Source organism: Mesoplodon bidens (assembly GCF_964165515.1).
Source record: "Mesoplodon bidens genome assembly, chromosome: 1".
NCBI classification, from domain to species: domain Eukaryota; kingdom Metazoa; phylum Chordata; class Mammalia; order Artiodactyla; family Ziphiidae; genus Mesoplodon; species Mesoplodon bidens.
Window position 1 is genome coordinate 114021403 of NC_138176.1, and position 17242 is coordinate 114038644.

Consider the following 17242-nt stretch of genomic DNA (forward strand, 5'->3'; position numbering starts at 1 on the left):
GATCTTGTCTTTCTGGTGGACAGGTCCACGTCTGGTGGTGTGTTTTGGGGTGCCTGTGGCCTTATTATGTTTTTAGGTAGCCTCTCTGCTAATGGGTGGGGTTGTGTTCCTGCCTTGCTAATTGCTTGGCATAGGGTGACCAGCACTGTAGCTTGCTGGTCGTTGACTGAAGCTGGGTTCTGGTGTTGAGATGGAGATCTCTGGGAGATTTTCGCTGCTTGATATTATGTGGAGCTGGGAGGTCTCTTGTGGACCCGTGTCCTGAAGTTGGCTCTCCCACTTCAGAGGCACAGCACTGACTCCTGGCTGCAGCACCAGGAGCCTTTCATCCACCCGGCTCAGAATAACAGGGAGAAAAAGTAGAAAGAAAGAATTAGTAGAAGAAAGAAAGAGAGAGGGAAAGAAAGGAAGAAGGGAAGAAAGGAAGGAAGGAAGAAAGAAAGGAGGGAGGGAGGGAGGAAGGATGGAAAGAAAGGAGGGAGGGAGGGAGGAATGAAAGCAAAAGGAAGAGTGAATGGAAGAAGGGAGGGAGGGAGGGAGGAAGGAAGGAAAGAAAGAAAGACAGGAGGGAGGGAGGGAGGAAGGAAAGAAAAAGTGGAAAGAAGAAGGGTGGGAGGGAGGGAGGGAGGAAAGAAAAAGAAAGAAGGAAAGGAGGAGCGGAGGGAGGGAGGAAGGGAAGGTAGGAAAAAAAGAAAGAGCAGGTAAAGTAAAATAGAATAAAGTATGAAATATAGTAGCGTTATTAAAATTAAAAAGTAATTATTGAAAAAAAAATGGACCGATAGAACCCTGGGACATATGGTGGAAGCAAAGCTATACAGAGAGAATCTTACACAGAAGATTACACATACACATTCACAAAAAGAGAGCAGGGGGAAAAATCGAAAATCTTGCTCTCCAAGTCCACCTCCTCAATTTGGGATAATTCGTTGTAAAAAAAGGAAAAGGGCGAGAAGTCTGAAATCTTGCTAAGTCCACCTCCTTAATTTGGGATAATTCGTTGTAAAAAGAGGAAAAGGGGGGAAAGTCTTAAATCTTGTCCTCAAAGTCTACTTCCTCAATTTGGGATGATTCGCTGTCCATTCATGCACTCCACAGACGCAGGGCACATCAAATGGACCGTGGAGCTTTAATCCGCTGCCTCCGAGGCTGCACAGAGAGATTTCCCTGTCTCTGCTCTCACAGCTCCCGGGTCTCAGCCTTGGACCTGGCCCTGCCTCTGTGCGTAGGTCGCCGGAGGGCGTCCGTTCTTCGCTCAGACAGGACGGGTTTAAAGGAGCCGCTGATTCGGGGGCTCTGGCTCACTCAGGCAGAGGGGAGGGAGGAGCGCGCAGTGTGGGGCGGGCCTGCAGCGGCAGAGGCCAGCGTGACGTTGCAGCAGCCCGTGGCGCTCCGTGTGCTTTCCCGGGAAAGCCGTCCCCGGGTCCCGGGACCCCGGCAGTGGCGGGGTGCACAGGCCCCCCGGAAGGCGGGGCGGACAGTGACCCGCGCTCGCACACAGGCCCGGCGGCGGCGGCGTCCCACGCCCGTCTCCGAGGTCCGCGCCTTACCCGCGGCTCGCGCCTGTCTCTTGATGGAAGATTTTTAATCACAGTTTCAATTTCAGTGCTTGTGATTGGTCTATTCATATTTTCTATTTCTTCCTGAGTCAGTCTTGGCAGGTTGTGCATTTCTAAGAATTTGTCCATTTCTTCCAGGTTGTCCATTTTATTGGCATAGAGTTGCTTATAGTAATCTCTCATGATCTTTTGTATTTCTGCAGTGTCAGTTGTTACTTCTCCTTTTTCATTTCTAATTCTATTGATTTGAGTCTTCTCCCTTCTTTTCTTGATGAGTCTGGCTAATGGTTTGTCAATTTTGTTTATCTTCTCAAAGAACCAGCTTTTAGTTTGGTTGATCTTTGCTATCGTTTCCTTCATTTCTTTTTCATTTATTTCTGATCTGATCTTTATGATTTCTTTCCTTCTGCTAACTTTGGGGTTTTTTTGTTCTTCTTTCTCTAATTGCTTTAGGTGCAGGGTCAGGTTGTTTACTCGAAATGTTTCCTGTTTCTTAAGGTGGGATTGTATTGCTATAAACTTCCCTCTTAGAACTGCTTTTGCTACATCCCATAGGTTTTGGGTCATCGTGTCTCCATTGTCACTTGTTTCTAGGTATTTTTTAATTTCCTCTTTGATTTCTTCAGTGATCACTCAGTTATTAAGTAGTGTATTGTTTAGCCTCCATGTGTTTGTATTTTTTACAGATCTTTTCCTGTAATTGATGTCTAGTCTCATAGCATTGTGGTCGGAAAAGATACTTGATACAATTTCAATTTTCTTAAATTTACCAAGGCTTGATTTGTGACCCAAGATATGATCTATCCTGGAGAATGTTCCATGGGCACTTGAGAAAAATCTGTATTCTTTTGTTTTTGGATGGAATGTCCTATAAATATCAATTAAGTCCATCTTGTTTAATGTATCATTTAAAGCTTGTGTTTCCTTATTTATTTTCATTTTGGATGATCTGTCCATTGGTGAAAGTGGGGTGTTAAAGTCCCCTACTATGAATGTGTTACTGTCGATTTACCCTTTTATGGCTGTTAGTATTTGCCTTATGTATTGAGGTGCTCCTATGTTGGGTGCATAAATACTTACAATTGTCATATCTTCTTCTTGCATCGATCCCTTGATCATTATGTAGTGTCCTTCTTTGTCTCTTGTAATAGTCTTTATTTTAAAGTCTATTTTGTCTGATATGAGAATTGCTACTCCACCTTTCTTTTGGTTTCCATTTGCATGGAATATCTTTTCTATCCCCTCACTTTCAGTCTGTATGTGTCCCTACGTCTGAAGTGGGTCTCTTGTAGACAGCATATATACGGGTATTGTTTTTGTATCCATTCAGCGAGTCTGTGTCTTTTGGTGGGAGCATTTAATCCATTTACATTTAAGGTAATTATCGATATGTATGTTCCTATTCCCATTTTTGTTAATTGTTTTGGGTTTGTTATTGTAGGTCTTTTCCTTCTGTTGTGTTTCTTGCCTAGAGATGTTCCTTTAGCATTTATTGTAAAGCTGGTTTGGTGATGCTGAACTCTCTCAGCTTTTGCTTGTCTGTAAAGGTTTTAATTTCTCCATCAAATCTGAAGGAGGTCCGTCATGGGTAGAGTAATCTTGATTGTAGGTTTTTCTCCTTCATCACTTTAAATATGTCCCGCCAGTCCTTTCCTGCTTGCAGAGTTTCTGCTGAAAGATCAGCTGTTAACCTTATGGTGATTCCCTTGTGTGTTATTTGTTGTTTTTCCCTTGCTGCTTTTAATATGTTTTCTTTGTCTTTAATTTTTGACAGTTTGATTAATATGTGTCTTGGCGTGTTTCTCCTTGGATTTATCCTGTATGGGACTCTGTGCTTCCTGGACTTGATTAACTATTTCCTTTCCCATATTAGGGAAGTTTTTAACTATAATGTCTTCAAATATTTTCTCAGTCCCTTTCTTTTTCTCTTCTTCTTCTGGGACCCCTATAATTTGAATGTTGGTGCGTTTCATGTTGTCCCAGAGGTCTCTGAGACTGTCCTCAATTCTATTTTTTTTTTTTTTTTGCAGTACGCGGGCCTCTCACTGCTGCGGCCTCTCCCGTTGTGGAGCACAGGCTCCAGACACGCAGGCCCAGCGGCCATGGCTCACGGGCCCAGCCGCTCCGCAGCATGTGGGATCCTCCCGGACTGGGGCACGAACCCGTGTCCCCTGCATCGGCAGGCGGACTCCCAACCACTGCGCCACCAGGGAAGCCCTGTCCTCAATTCTTTTCATTCTTTTTTCTTTATTCTACTCTGCAGTAGTTATTTCCACTATTTTATCTTCCAGGTCACTTATCCGTTCTTCTGCCTCAGTTATTCTGCTATTGATCCCTTCTAGAGTATTTTTAATTTCGTTTATTGTGTTGTTCATCGTTGCTTGTTTCCTCTTTAGTTCTTCTAGGTCCTTGTTAAATGTTTCTTGCATTTTGTCTATTCTATTTCCAAGATTTTGGATCATCTTTACTATCATTATTGTGAATTCTTTTTCAGGTAGACTGCCTATTTCCTCTTCATTTGTTAGGCCTTGTTGGTTTTTATCTTGCTCCTTCATCTGCTGTGTTTTTCTGTCTTCTCATTTTGCTTAACTTACTGTGTTTAGGGTCTCCTTTTTGCAGGCTGCAGGTTCGTAGTTCCCGTTGTTTTTGGTGTCTGTCCCCAGTGGATAAAGTTGGTTTAGTGGGTTGGTTTAGTGGTTTAGTAGGTTTCCTGGTGGAGGGGACTAGTGCCTGTGTTCTGGTGGATGAGGCTGGATATTGTCTTTCTGGTGGGCAGGTCCACGTCTGGTGGTGTGTTTTGGGGTATCTGTGGCCTTATTGTGATTTTAGGTAGCCTGTCTGCTAATGGGTGAGGTTGTGTTCCTGTCTTGCTAGTTGTTTGGCATAGGGTGTCCAGCACTGTAGCTTGCTGGTCGTTGAGTGAAGCTGGGTGTTGGTGTTGAGATGGAGATCTCTGGGAGATTTTCGCCGATTGATATTACATGGAGCTGGGAGGTCTCTTGTGGTCCAGCGTCCTGAAGTTGGCTCTCCCACCTCAGAGGCACAGCACTGACTCCTGGCTGCAGCACCAAGAGCCTTTCATCCACACAGCTCAGAATAAAAGGGAGAAAAAGAAAGAAAGAGGATAAAAGAAAATAAAGTAAGATAAAATAAAATAGTTATTAAAATAAAAAATAATTATTAAGAAAAAAAATTTTTTTAAGTAAAAACAAAACAAAAACGGACAGACAGAACCCTAGGACAAATGGTGAAAGCAAAGTTATACATACAGACAAAATCTCACACAGAAGCATACACATACACACACAAAAAGAGGAAAAAGGGAAAAAATAATAAATCTTGCTCTCAAAGTCCATCTCCTCAATTTGGGATGATTCGTTGTCTATTCAGGTATTCCTCAGATCCAGGGTACATCAAGCTGATTGTGGAGATTTAATCCGCTGCTCCTGAGGCTGCTGGGAGAGATTTCCCTTTCTCTTCTTTGTTCGCACAGCTCCCGGGGTTCAGCTTTGGATTTGGCCCCGCCTCTGCGTGTAGGTCGCTGGAGGGCGTCTGTTCTTCGCTCAGACAGGACGGGGTTAAAGGAGCCGCTGATTCGGGGGCTGTGGCTCACTCAGGCCGGGGGGGTAGGTTGGGGCACGATGCGGGGGCGAGCCTGCGGCGGCAGAGGCCAGCGTGACGTTGCACCAGCCTGAGGCGCGCCATGCGTTCTCCCGGGGAAGTTGTCCCTGGATCACGGGACCCTGGCAGTGGCGGGCTGCACAGGCTCCCGGGAGGGGAGGTGTGGACAGTGACCTGTGCTCGCACACAGACTTCTTGGTGGCGGCAGCAGCAGCCTTAGCGTCTCAGGCCCGTCTCTGGGGTCCGCGCTGATAGCCGCGACTCGCGCACGTCTCTGGAGCTCCTTTAAGCGGCGCTGTTAATCCCCTCTCCTTGCGCACCAGGAAACAAAGAGGGAAGAAAAAGTCTCTTGCCTCTTCGGCAGGCCCAGACTTTTCCCCGACTCCCTCCTGGCCAGCCGTGGTATACTAACCCCTTCAGGCTGTGTTCATGCCGCCAACCCCGGTCCTCTGCCTGCGCCTCAGGTCCCAGCCCTGCCCGCCTCGGTGGCCGAGCAGACAAGCCTCTCGGGCTGGTGAGTGCCGGTCAGCGCCGACCCTCTGTGCGGGAATCTCGCCGCTTTGCCCTCCGCATCCTGGTGGCTGCGCTCTGCTCCGTGGCTACGAAGCTTTCCCCCTCTGCCACCCACAGTCTCCGCCCTCGAAGGGGCTTCCTAGTGTGTGGAAACCTTTCCTCCTTCACGGCTCCCTCCCACTGGTGCAGGTCCCGTCCCTATTCTGTCTATGTTTATTCTTTTTTCTTTTTCCCTACCCAGGTACGTGGGGAGTTTCTTGCCTTTTGGGAGGTCTGAGGTCTTCTGTCAGCGTTCAGTAGGTGTTCTGTAGGAGTTGTTCCCCGTGTAGATGTATTTCTGATCTATCTGTGGGGAGGAAGGTGAGGGGAGGAAGGTGATCTCCGCGTCTTACTCTTCCGCCATCTTCCCCCTCCCGCCCGTCTCCTCACTTTGACATCTGTGGAGAATTCTCTTTTTCCTTTTTTAAAATTTATTTATTTTGGGCTGTGTTGGGTCTCCGTTGCTGTGCGCGGGCTTCTCATTGTGGTGACGTGTCTTGTTGCGGAGCACGGGCTTCAGTAGTTGTGGCACGCGGGCTCAGTATTCGTGGCTCACGGGCTCTAGAGTGCAGGCTCAGTAGTTGTGGTGCACGGGCTTGGTTGCTCTGTGGCATATGGGATCTTCCTAGAGCAGGGCTTGAACCCGTGTCCCCTGCACTGGGAGGCAGATTATTATTATTATTATTATTTTTGCGGTACACGGGTCTCTCACTGTTGTGGTCTCTCCCATTGCGGAGCACCGACTCCGGACACGCAGGCTCAGCGGCCATGGCTCACGGGCCCAGCCACTCCGCGGCATGTTGGATCTTCCCAGACTGGGGCACGAACCCGCGTCCCCTGCATCGGCAGGCGGACTCTCAACCATTGCGCCACCAGGGAAGACCTGGCAGGCGGATTCTTAACCACTGTGCCACCAGGGAAGCCCCAAGAATTCTCTTGAATATTTAAAAGCAAGATCCTCAAGTACTATGTATCATAAGAGCGTTTTTCTGAGAGCATTGTTATAGGTTGCATGAATCAGTATTATTCAGTATTACCAGTAACAGAACTTTGGAGTGATATATTAATCTGTGTCTTATTCCTAAGGGAGGTTGTTTTATAACTTTTCTCCTTCTCATGGACTGCAGAGAAATACCAAAGGTGATGTGACTTGCCAAAAATCCCATGGGAGCTTGTCAGAGAAAGCTGAGCTCAGGGCCCCTTTGACGTAAGGGCAGTGTACTCACGCCATCTCTCTGTGTTTTTACCAGGTACTTTATTTGTGATGTGAACCCCTAGTTCCTACCTCCTTCCCAAAGGGATTTAGGACAGAGAGAAAACTCATGTCACAAACAAAATAATTCCTCCATAAGTTCGGAATGCTCCCCTGTGAAGCTCTGAAAATGTGTTTTTAAAAAGCGGGGCGTGGGTTTGCTTATTGTAAAGTCTGTAGGAATGTCTGCGGTTCCCCTCTCGCCCAGATGTTGATTCTGAGGATTAGAGTCCTCAGTTGGTGGCACGTTGTTGTAAGTTTGAGGCAGGCATGAGCGTGAACATCGTGGGGTGCCGTCCGTGGACTTGGAACGTCCCCTGATCTCTGTTCTTGGCACTGTACCTGGACTCTTGTGGTGTTGTCTCATTACTGTGATCGAGTATTTCAGTGCGTTTGAAATGAATGATTGCAAAGCTACTTAAGAATAATAGGTCAGGCAGTTTTCATCTCTTTTGTAGTTCCTACGAGGTGGTCTTTGTGCTAGCCAAACCCGAATCTGAATCACTCGCTCGGGGTGGGCAGTCTATTAAAATGCAGATTCCTGGGCCCCAGCCCAGACCCATCAGCTTGGCACCTCGGAGGATGGGGCTCTGGGATTTGCATCTTTAGCAGGTTCCCTGGGTGATTCCTATGCACGGATAAGTCTGAGAATTACTACTGAAGGTCCTCAGAAGTGTCTTTGAAAAGGCTCCTGGGGGAATGGCTGCTTCTATTGCGCGTGTTTTGTGGGAATCGACCCCTAGGGTCACGTGGAGGCTCGCTGCCCCTCGTGACATCTGTCTGCATCTGCAGACACGGCAGGGCACTTGGATCCACTGAAGCCTTTCCCAGCATTATGTTCGCATAACCCTCCAGCAGATTTCTCACTGCTTGCTCCTCAGACAGGAGGGCGACAGTATGGAACCCCCGTGAGCCCCCATGGGTTCCAGGGCTGCCTGTCCCCTCCTCCCCTGTCGCCAGGACCGTGCTCTTACTCCCCACCCTGTTTTCCCCTTGTCCTTCCCTTCTTACCACTCAGGCAGGGTTTCTCCCCCTTAGACAGGTGTTTGGGGGCTGAGTAAATCCCGAGGGAAGTACCAAGGGCCCAGAGGGCTGAGGAGAGGGGAACAGCACATGGCGTAGGATGGTGGGTTCCCAGAGGGACATCGCAGCCCTCAGGGCCAGCAGGAGGAAAGGCGGGGTGCCGAGGGCATGTTTGGGAGCTCCGTGCAGAGGGAGAGCCTGGGCGCAGGGAGCTCAGGTCGTCTGATCCTCGCCGTCCACGGCAGGAGCATCTCTGAAAAAATGTCCTCACTCCTCTGCTCTTCCACACCCTTCCTTTCCTTCTGCCCGTGCTGCCGCCACCCGCTCGCAGACACCGGGGGTCAGGAGAGCAAGCGTATGGGCACCTGCATGGCTGCTCCAATGCACCCCGAGCCAGACCCTGACCGGTGACCGCCCTCAGGGCTCCCGCGAGCACATACCCACGCTGTGGGAAGAGCCGCGTGTCTCGTGGGGCCGGAGCCTGTGCTGACACCTGCTTTCCATCTCCCCTTCGCCTTCTCACAGGCTCTGCCAGGCCAGCCTCTGCCCCCTGCATGGGCCTGTTAACAGACTGTGCAGGCCGCGAAAATCTGGGGAAATTCCAACAGGCAGCATGTCATCGAGTTTGACACTCCTGTAGTCCAGTGGGCTGCAGAGCTTGAGGCCTGAGTCGATGGACACACGTACATTCAAACCACATGCTTTTGGTGCCAGTGAAAGCCCTAATAAAGTGTGAGAGTGAACTGTTTATCTCTGGGGGAAGTATGGGCTCCAATACAATTTTTTTTTTTTTTTTTTTGGCCACACTGTGCAGCATGTGGGATCTTAGTTCCCTGACCAGGGATTGAGCCTACGCCCCCTGCATTGTAAGCGTGGAGTCTTAACCACTGGACCACCAGGGAAGTCCCTCAAATATAAATCTTAAAATAAGGGACGTACCGGCTAGTGGTAGACTAGTAATACCTTAAAAAAACAAAACATTTTAACCATTTGTAAATACCTTTCCTTTTAAATTTCAAATTAAATTTAAATTGTATGCACAGCCTAAACAATGTTTAGCTTCACAAACTTTCTCACAAAGCAGACGTCTCAGTTTCAGAGGCCGTGCCCCAGCGCCCAGGCACCAAGGGAAAGGGGAGTTCTAAGCAATGATATCAGTTTGTCAGTGTCAGCAGATTGTGTACCCAACTTGCCGTGTTTTTTTGTCGTTGCAGGTGATTTTTAAAGCCAAGTCAAAATATTCTCCAGAATTACTCAAATACCGGTAAGTTCACCGTGACAGCAGGTGACCTCGAGGTTTGCACACATCACTTCCCTGTGAGCTGCCCGAAACCGGCCTGCTTGATGGGTGTCGCGTTCACTGCTCACTGAATCACCGCTTAGCAGGCCTTGCAGCATATTGGCCTTGATTAGAAGAAACAAGAGTCTGGTAGGGACTTCCTGGCGGCCCAGTCAGTGGTTAAGACTCCCAGCTTCCACTGCAGGGGGTGTGGGTTTGATCCGTGGTCAGGGAACTAAGATCCCACATGCCATGTGGCATGGCCAAAAAAAAAAAACAAACAAGAGTCTGGTGCCTTTCCTAACCAGGGAGAACAGAGAGGGGAAATAAGTCTAAGTCATGCATGCTGCATCTAAACCTTTTCGAGGCGCTTGCGAAGTCAAGGGCCTCAGCAGAAGGAAGGCGAGCTCCCTAAAGATGCCCATGTGGCCAGACATCCCCCTTCCTACCCACTGGGTGCAGGTGCAGCTCTGGTAGAGCCTTGTCCCCGAGGCCCTGCCCCCTCCCCTTGGTGGCCTGACCCCCAGTCCCTGGCTGCTGACTGCTGGCAGGCTCTGTTTCTGGAACTCACCAGTGAGGCCCATGCAGGGCTGAGCAGGAGAGGCTTATAATCTGGAAGGGGAGGCTTTAAATCACATGCCGAATTGATGGCAGGAGGTAGATATGCATGTTTTTCCTGGGGGGGCGGGACGGGTCCATCGCTCTGCCCAAGTTTTCAAAGAGGCCTATTGACCTCCCAGCAGCAAAGAACCCCAGTGGCTTCAAGAGTGGTCAGCCTTGGGGGACTTCCCTGGTGGTCTAGTAGTTAGGACTTCGCCTTCCAATGCAGGGGGTGTGGGTTCACTCCCTGGTTGGGGAGCTGGGATCTCACATGTCTCACGGTCAAAAGACCAAGACATAAAACAGGAACAATATTGTAACAAATTCAATAAAGACTTAAAAAAAAAAAAAAAAGAATGGTCAGCCTTGAGATGTAGAGAACAAATATATAGACACCAAGGCGGGAAAGCAGGGGGCGGGGTGGTGGTGGTGTGATGAATTGGGAGATTGGGATTGACATGTATACACTAATATGTATAAAATAGAGAACTAATAACCTGCTGTATAGAAAAAAACAAAATTCAGGAATAGTCAGCCTTGGGCAGAGGGGGAAGGGAGACAAGGTGTTCAGAAGGTGTGAGATGGGCACCGCGTGAGCCAAGGTGTCCTGATTTCCCTGCCTGGGAGAGCTCGGCTGCCTAGGTAAACATTTCTGGAAAGGTGGCTTTGGCCACTTACCTTCTAGAGTCAAAATGAAATTTTAGTTATTTTGTTACTTTACAAACATGTAAAAATGTATACATATTTTATTTAAACATGTATCATCTTAAATTTACAAAGACTTTTATTTAAAATTCTGAAAGTGTATATATATATATATTTTTTTGCGGTATGTGGGCCTCTCACTGTTGTGGCCTCTCCCGTTGCGGAGCACAGGCTCCAGATGCGCAGGCTCAGTGGCCCTGGCTCACGGGCCCAGCCGCTCTGCGGCATGTGGAATCTTCCCGGACCGGGGCACGAATCCGCGTCCCCTGCTTTGGCAGGCAGACTCTCAACCACTGCGCCACCAGGAAAGCCCGACAAGCGCTTTAAAAAAAAAATATTTCAAGGATTATTTTCACAGATGATTATCAAACAGTATTACAAAGTATTATGTGCAAAATTCCATTAAAAAAATCATTTACAAAAGGAAGTACGACACGGTATGTGTTGAGGGTTTTAGGTGTACAGCAAAAGCTTAGAAAGGGACAAGGTACAAAGCCAAATTAGATGACTATGCATCTTTACACAGTACAATAACATGTTTTTGTAACTACCTGTGTTACGTTGATACGAGACCCTCATCCTCTGTGCAAACTGCCCCCCACCCAAGGAGGTTTCGTAAAACAGAAATTTAACTTCACCACACATTCTACAACACGGGTGGGCTTTTTGGTGCATTTGCAAACTCCTTTCCAAACTCACGTAATGTGAGTTTCATTGAGTTTATTTAACTCAATGAAACTCACATTACGTGGTTTCTGCCCAAAATAATTTGATGCCGTTAGTTTTGATTTATGTGGAAAAGGAAAAAAAAAAAAGCATTGTTCTTCTGTTTTTTTCCTCGTGGGGTTTTCAAAATTGCTTCCGAAAGCAAATAACATGGGACAGTTTCTGCGAATCTCACTGCATATTCACAGTATTTTCAGCATAGGTGGTTCCTTCTGTCTCCTTTTCCCACTTCCTTCAAGGAACCTGAACCAGCAGACTCCACCCCTTAGTCCTCTGTTAGAGTCTGTATTTCCCTCTCGACCTCTCTCTACATTCATTTCTTTCCTGATCCTCAGCATCACTTGGTGAAAACACAAAACAAAGCGATACCACTGAGCGTGAATAAGGTAATAACAGTACGTCGGATTTCAAAAGGCATTCTATGGCCAGTGTCAGTAATACATGGCTGTAAGAAACCCAGCAGTCTCTCCCCACAAAGTTGCCCAAACATCCGGTTACAGAAGAGAGACTTTTAAAATGCAGTACTCTCAAATCCAGCAAGAGATTTCTTTTTGCATATTAAATGTTAAAATCACATGCATAATTATAGAATATCTTAAGGTTACAAAAATATTTTAAAACCCAATCCTGACAGTTTACCTGCAACTGCTATAAAAATTTCTATGAAATATATAAAAACACAAAGGCTCTTCATTAAAAAAAGAAGGGGGCTTACCTGGTGGCGCAGTGGTTGAGAGTCTGCCTGCCAATGCAGGGGACACGGGTTCGTGCCCCGGTCTGGGAAGATCCCACATGCCGCGGAGCGGCTGGGCCCGTGAGCCAGGGCCGCTGAGCCTGCGTGTCCGGAGCCTGTGCTCCGCAACGGGAGAGGCCACAACAGTGAGAGGCCCGCGTACTGCAAAAAAAAAAAAAAAAAGATGGGAGGGAGGGAGGGAGGAATGGATGGAGACACTCACTGAACTGAGAGGTCTTTCATGCACCGCATCGGACAGTCTTCTCAAAAGCCTGCTGTTGAACTTGAGAGCTTGTACCTTAAATGTTTATTTAGTACGTATACATACACGTGAGCCAACCCAGAACCTGGCTGGGGGTAGGCAGCAAACAACCTTGGGACACCTGAACCATCAGATGCAATTCTCCAGCTCCGAAGGATGGATCCTACTGTTTCATGAACCTCTGCTACCCTGCTTGGGCGTCGTGGCTAAAGGTGCCCTTGGCCTGTGGATGGCTCCATCACTGAACCGAGCGGTCCCCAAGGAGGTGACTGCTTTTCAAGCACGAGCACGTGGCAGCCAGAGGCCAGGTTCCTAACTCTCCTCTTTGGATGCACCACTGGGAAGCCTCACGTGTCTCCTAGGAGGCGGTGAGCTCTTCTTCCCCGTACTCCTCGGGGTCGGCCCCCTGGAACTTCTCGGCACAGAGCCGACACACGTCCTCCCTGGTGACATCACGCCTCAGGAGGAGGGTCTCTCCCGCGCAGCCACTGTTGACATCTTGGAATGCAGGCCGGAGGTGATTCAGAGCGTCATCCACTGCGGGGATGGTCCGGTTGGTGAGACGAGCGCTTTTGAACGTGGTCGTACAGGAGCTGTAACTGAGACCGGAGGAGGGAACGTATTTCCCGAGGAGGAGGGCGCAGAGCAGGAGCCATGGATGCTGTCACCCCGGGGGAAGAAGAGGGGGAAGAGGGACCAGGGGCCTCCAGGGACAGGCTCAGACGGGGGAAGGATGGGGCGAGGGTCACGCCTTTGAGGTCAGCGAGTAGGTGGTGGGAGGACTTCAGGCAGCAGGGGTACCTGCGGAGGAGGTGATGGGGCCGGAGGTGACGCCTTTTTCTAGAAGTTGCTCTTGACGAGGATGAGGCCTCACCGCTCCCTGGGTGATGTCAGAGGAGAAGCTCAGGGTCCCCTGAATTCTCACGGCGGCTCTTTGAGGCAGGAAGAAAGGGTCAAGCTCCGTTTTACAGAGGAGGACACGGCAGCCCCGAGCAGCCGAGGACCCGCCTGGTGTCGTGGCTCTGTGACCCAAGCTCTCTGAGTCACGCCCGGTGGATGAGAGCAGAGCTGGGGAGGGTATGGGGGGGAGCGGAGGCTCGGTGGCTGTCGTGTGACCATTCAAGACAGAGAGGGTGGTGGGGGGCACACACCAGCAGTGTGTCTGGGTGGTGAGCTGGGCCTGGTTGGCTTTTGCTTTCCCTGTCCCCAGTGTCCTCTAGGGGTCCTGTATTATTTATTGTAGTAAAGAAAGAGTAGTAAGAATTTATATCCACCATAGTATTTAAAACAATACCCAGGAGGAATCCTCTGGAAAAGCTGAATGTCCAGATTGTGCTTCTTCCGGAGGCTCGTCGCCGTCACGTGGATACAGAGTGTGCGCACACACCACCAAGGGGCTGGGAACGGTAGGGCTGATTCCAGAGGGTTCTGGATGTTTCTAAATTGTGTTCTTCACAAAAGCACAGCAGATAATAATAAAACAATTTAAAAAATAGGGCTTTCGAGGAACCAGAATGCAGATTTTTGGTGACTCCCCATTGGCCCTGCCTTTGTCTCTCTCTCCACGCCCCTGATTTCCCCCATCGCCGTGAGAACATGGTACAGAGCAGATGATGTGGATTGCAAGGGCCTGGACCAGTGATCACGTCCTATAAAAGAACCTGTCCTTGGCAACTAATTCATGTGCATCCCCCCTGCCCCAAACCTGTTTCTGCGTGAAAAGCTTTGAATGCGTGACTACATGTGAAGATGGATCTCTGAGCCTTCAAAGAGCTGCCCACCGCCAGCCTCACGCAGCACGACTCCAGGGGCGAGGGTCACGCTGGACCTTGCCCTGGGCCGGTGGGTGGCAGCTCTCACCATCCCTGTGCACGTGTCTCATCTCCTTTAATGGCATCACCCTGTGTCCATCCCCACGGTCTCCCGCCCCCCTGCCTCTGGCACGCCTCCCTGCTCAGCTCCCCGGGGCCGTTGTCTGCTGACTGCAGGCTCTTCACCCCTTCCCTGCTCTGCCAGCCCGTCTTTCTCAAAGACAGACATGGCCACGCCGGTCACTCCTTTGCTTATCAACCTCGAGTGTTCCCCGGCTGTCCTGCCCACCCTCCGGTCTCTCTCCCACCCCCGTCTGTTTCCCCTGCAGGGCTGGTGCTCAGTCCTACAAACACTCTTCAGCCCAAACCAAGCATACTCTTTCCTGCATTTCTGACTTTGTACCGATGATACTCTGTCTTCCATGTGCTTTGTCCATCCCTCCAGTGTCTTCCCGGCCACCCTGAGCAGGGGACCTGGGCCACCTCTTCTCCATCTTGTTACCTCGGCCCCCCCAGCACAGGGCTCGGGTGGGAAGAACCGCAGTTCTTTCTCTCTAACTTTGAAAGAGACAATCCCTCAAGTTTAGATTGTTTCCACAAGAAGGGCGAGGATCTAGTATCTGCTGCAGTAGCGTGTTTAGGAAAGAAAGGGCAGCCCTCATTTAGTTAGCTGACGCTTTTTGGATTCAGAGTGCACATCTTCACCTGGCTGATTCCTTCCCTCTCTTCCTCCTTGACATATTTATTGAGCTCCTACTGTATACAGTGTGGATAGAGGGGGTGAAGGAAAGAGCCGAAATCTCGACCCTCATGGAGCGTACTGCCTGGGTAGAAGCAGCACGTGGTCAGATCACTGTCCATATGCTTCATTATAAACTGGTGATAAGTCTGCGAAGTTCAAGTGCAGGGGACCGGGAAGCGGACCTCAGGGAGACCTGATCGTGTGCGTCTAGTGAGGTCTGGGTGTGCAGGAGGTGTCAGGAAAGGCTTCTTGGAAGCAGTGATGCTTGAGCTAAGGTCTGAAGGCTGAGGAGGGGTGGGGTAGGCCAAGTTCCTTTGGTAGAAAAATTATGTGAGAGCCTTTGCCAGTGGATAGTAAATCATTCATTGCAAGACATAAAATCCCATTCAGATTAGCTTGGGTAAGTGGGGGGTTTATTCCATCACCCTGACATCTGATGGCAGAAAAGCAAACTGCAGCTGCCCCATCGCTGTGCTTCCCCTCCCAGCAGTCACTGCACCGGCTGCTGTCAGTGGCGTGATGGCTGGAGCTGGGACCAGGACCCAGTCTGTGATGGCTTTGGAAGACACCAACACTACCTTCTAGTTTCAAGCCCGCTTTTAGTTGCTGGTTTTCTGCTTTGGGACTTGCGGACATATTCAACTTAAATGGTCTATTTTTGAGCCAAACCAGTCTGTTTCTTATTTGCCTCTTGAGTGATATTTACCTGAAGTAAACACAATATGGACAGTCCTAGAGGGAAACTTGAACTGATTTCGGTTTTGGTAAATCTGAGAAACCTCTCTCTAGACCTTGCACAGGTCACGTAGGCAGCATGTAGCTCTGAGAAACCACAAGTTAAAAATGGCCGGTGGCATAGCCTGTCCCCTTCCGGCCCGGGGAAAGTGCTGAGGCTGAGGCTTACTCACTGCAGACTGTCCACTAGTGAGTGTTTCCATGCCAAAGGGGGTGCTGCCCAGACTCGATGACTTTGGGGGGTTGGTGGTAAAACCCTTTCTTTTTCGGCTGCGCTGCTTGCAGGATCTTAGTTCCCCTACCAGTGATGGAACCCTGGCCCTCGGCAGTGAAAGCGCAGAGCCCTAACCACTGGACCACCAGGGAATTCCCTGAAATCCTTTTTAAGCATTATCTCACTTGATCTGCAAAAACAGCCAGCAAGGTGGGTATTATTCAGTCTGCTTTTGGATGGTGACACTGAGGCTCACCCAGGGCGATCTTGCCCAGGTTCTCAGAGTGCAGGATGCTTTCCGCTCTCCCCGAAACCCAGCCCTGCCTCTGAGCCCGGCTCTGCTCTCTGCATCCTTGTGAGTAGCGGGTGCATCAGCCCATGTACATACAGCCCCTCTGATCCTTACAGCCTCCCAGGGACAGGGGAAGTGGGGCTCAGGTAAAGGACCTTCCTGAGAGCACAGTTTGTAGTTGATTCGTCTTGTAGATTGGGAACCCTCCAAAGACCGAGCTCTTTTTTTTTTTTTTTTTGATTTTTTTAATTGAAATATAGTTGATGTACAATGTGCCAATCTCAGCTGTACAGCAAAGTGGCTCAGTTATACACATATAGACATTCTTTTCATATTCTTTCCCATTATGGTTTATCACAGGATATTGAATATAGTTCCCTGTGCTCTACAGTAGGACTTTGTTGTTTATCCATTCTAAATGTAATAGTTTGCATCTACCAGCCCCAAACTCTGAGCTCTTAAGTGTTAACTTTGGCATGTTCTGCTTCTAGCATGAAAAAAATCACAGTTTCCTTGTGGATTGATCCAGAATGTACAGGCAGCATGCGTGGAAGGGTGCCTTCAGTCCCTTCTCTGGTCCTTCCCAGGTTACCCCTCTACCTGGCCTCGCTCTTCATCAGCCTCGTTTTCCTGCTGGTGAACTTAACCTGTGCAGTGCTGGTGAAGACGGGCACCTGGGAGAGGAAAGGGATCGTCTCCGTGCGTGTGGCCATCAACGACTCGCTCTTCGTGCTGTGTGCCGTCTCCCTGTCCATCTGTCTCTACAAGATCTCCAAGATGTCCTTAGCCAACATTTACTTGGAGTCTAAGGTAAGGTGGACATGTGGTCGAGATCCCGCTGGTTCCCCCTGGTTCTCAAAAGAGTTCCCTGGTTTGCAAACAGAACTCAACCAATGCCTCTCACACCTGACCTCCTGCAAATGATGAGCCGGGTTGTGGTTGCCAAAACAGGGAGCCTTGTAGTTCCTCGAATTTTGTATGTGAGAATAGTTGGCTCTGGGTGGCTTGCGGCGTATGGGGGTGTGCAGAGTTACTGGCAGAGAGCTAAGACTCTGGTTTATGGATACAGCGGTTTAAGTGACATTTTAAAGGACCAGTGGCATTGATTGTGCCACTGATATTAATAGAAACACACA

General features: G+C 49.2%; 1 protein-coding gene across 1 annotated transcript in view; it reads left to right on the forward strand.

Annotated features, from left to right (window-relative positions):
• GPR137B (G protein-coupled receptor 137B) overlaps positions 1-17242 on the forward strand; it is a 58801-nt gene that overhangs the window by 23200 nt on the left and 18359 nt on the right. The window contains 2 exon segments of the mRNA XM_081229612.1: positions 9222-9271; positions 16694-16916. Coding sequence (XP_081085738.1) covers positions 9222-9271; positions 16694-16916 — 273 coding nt within the window.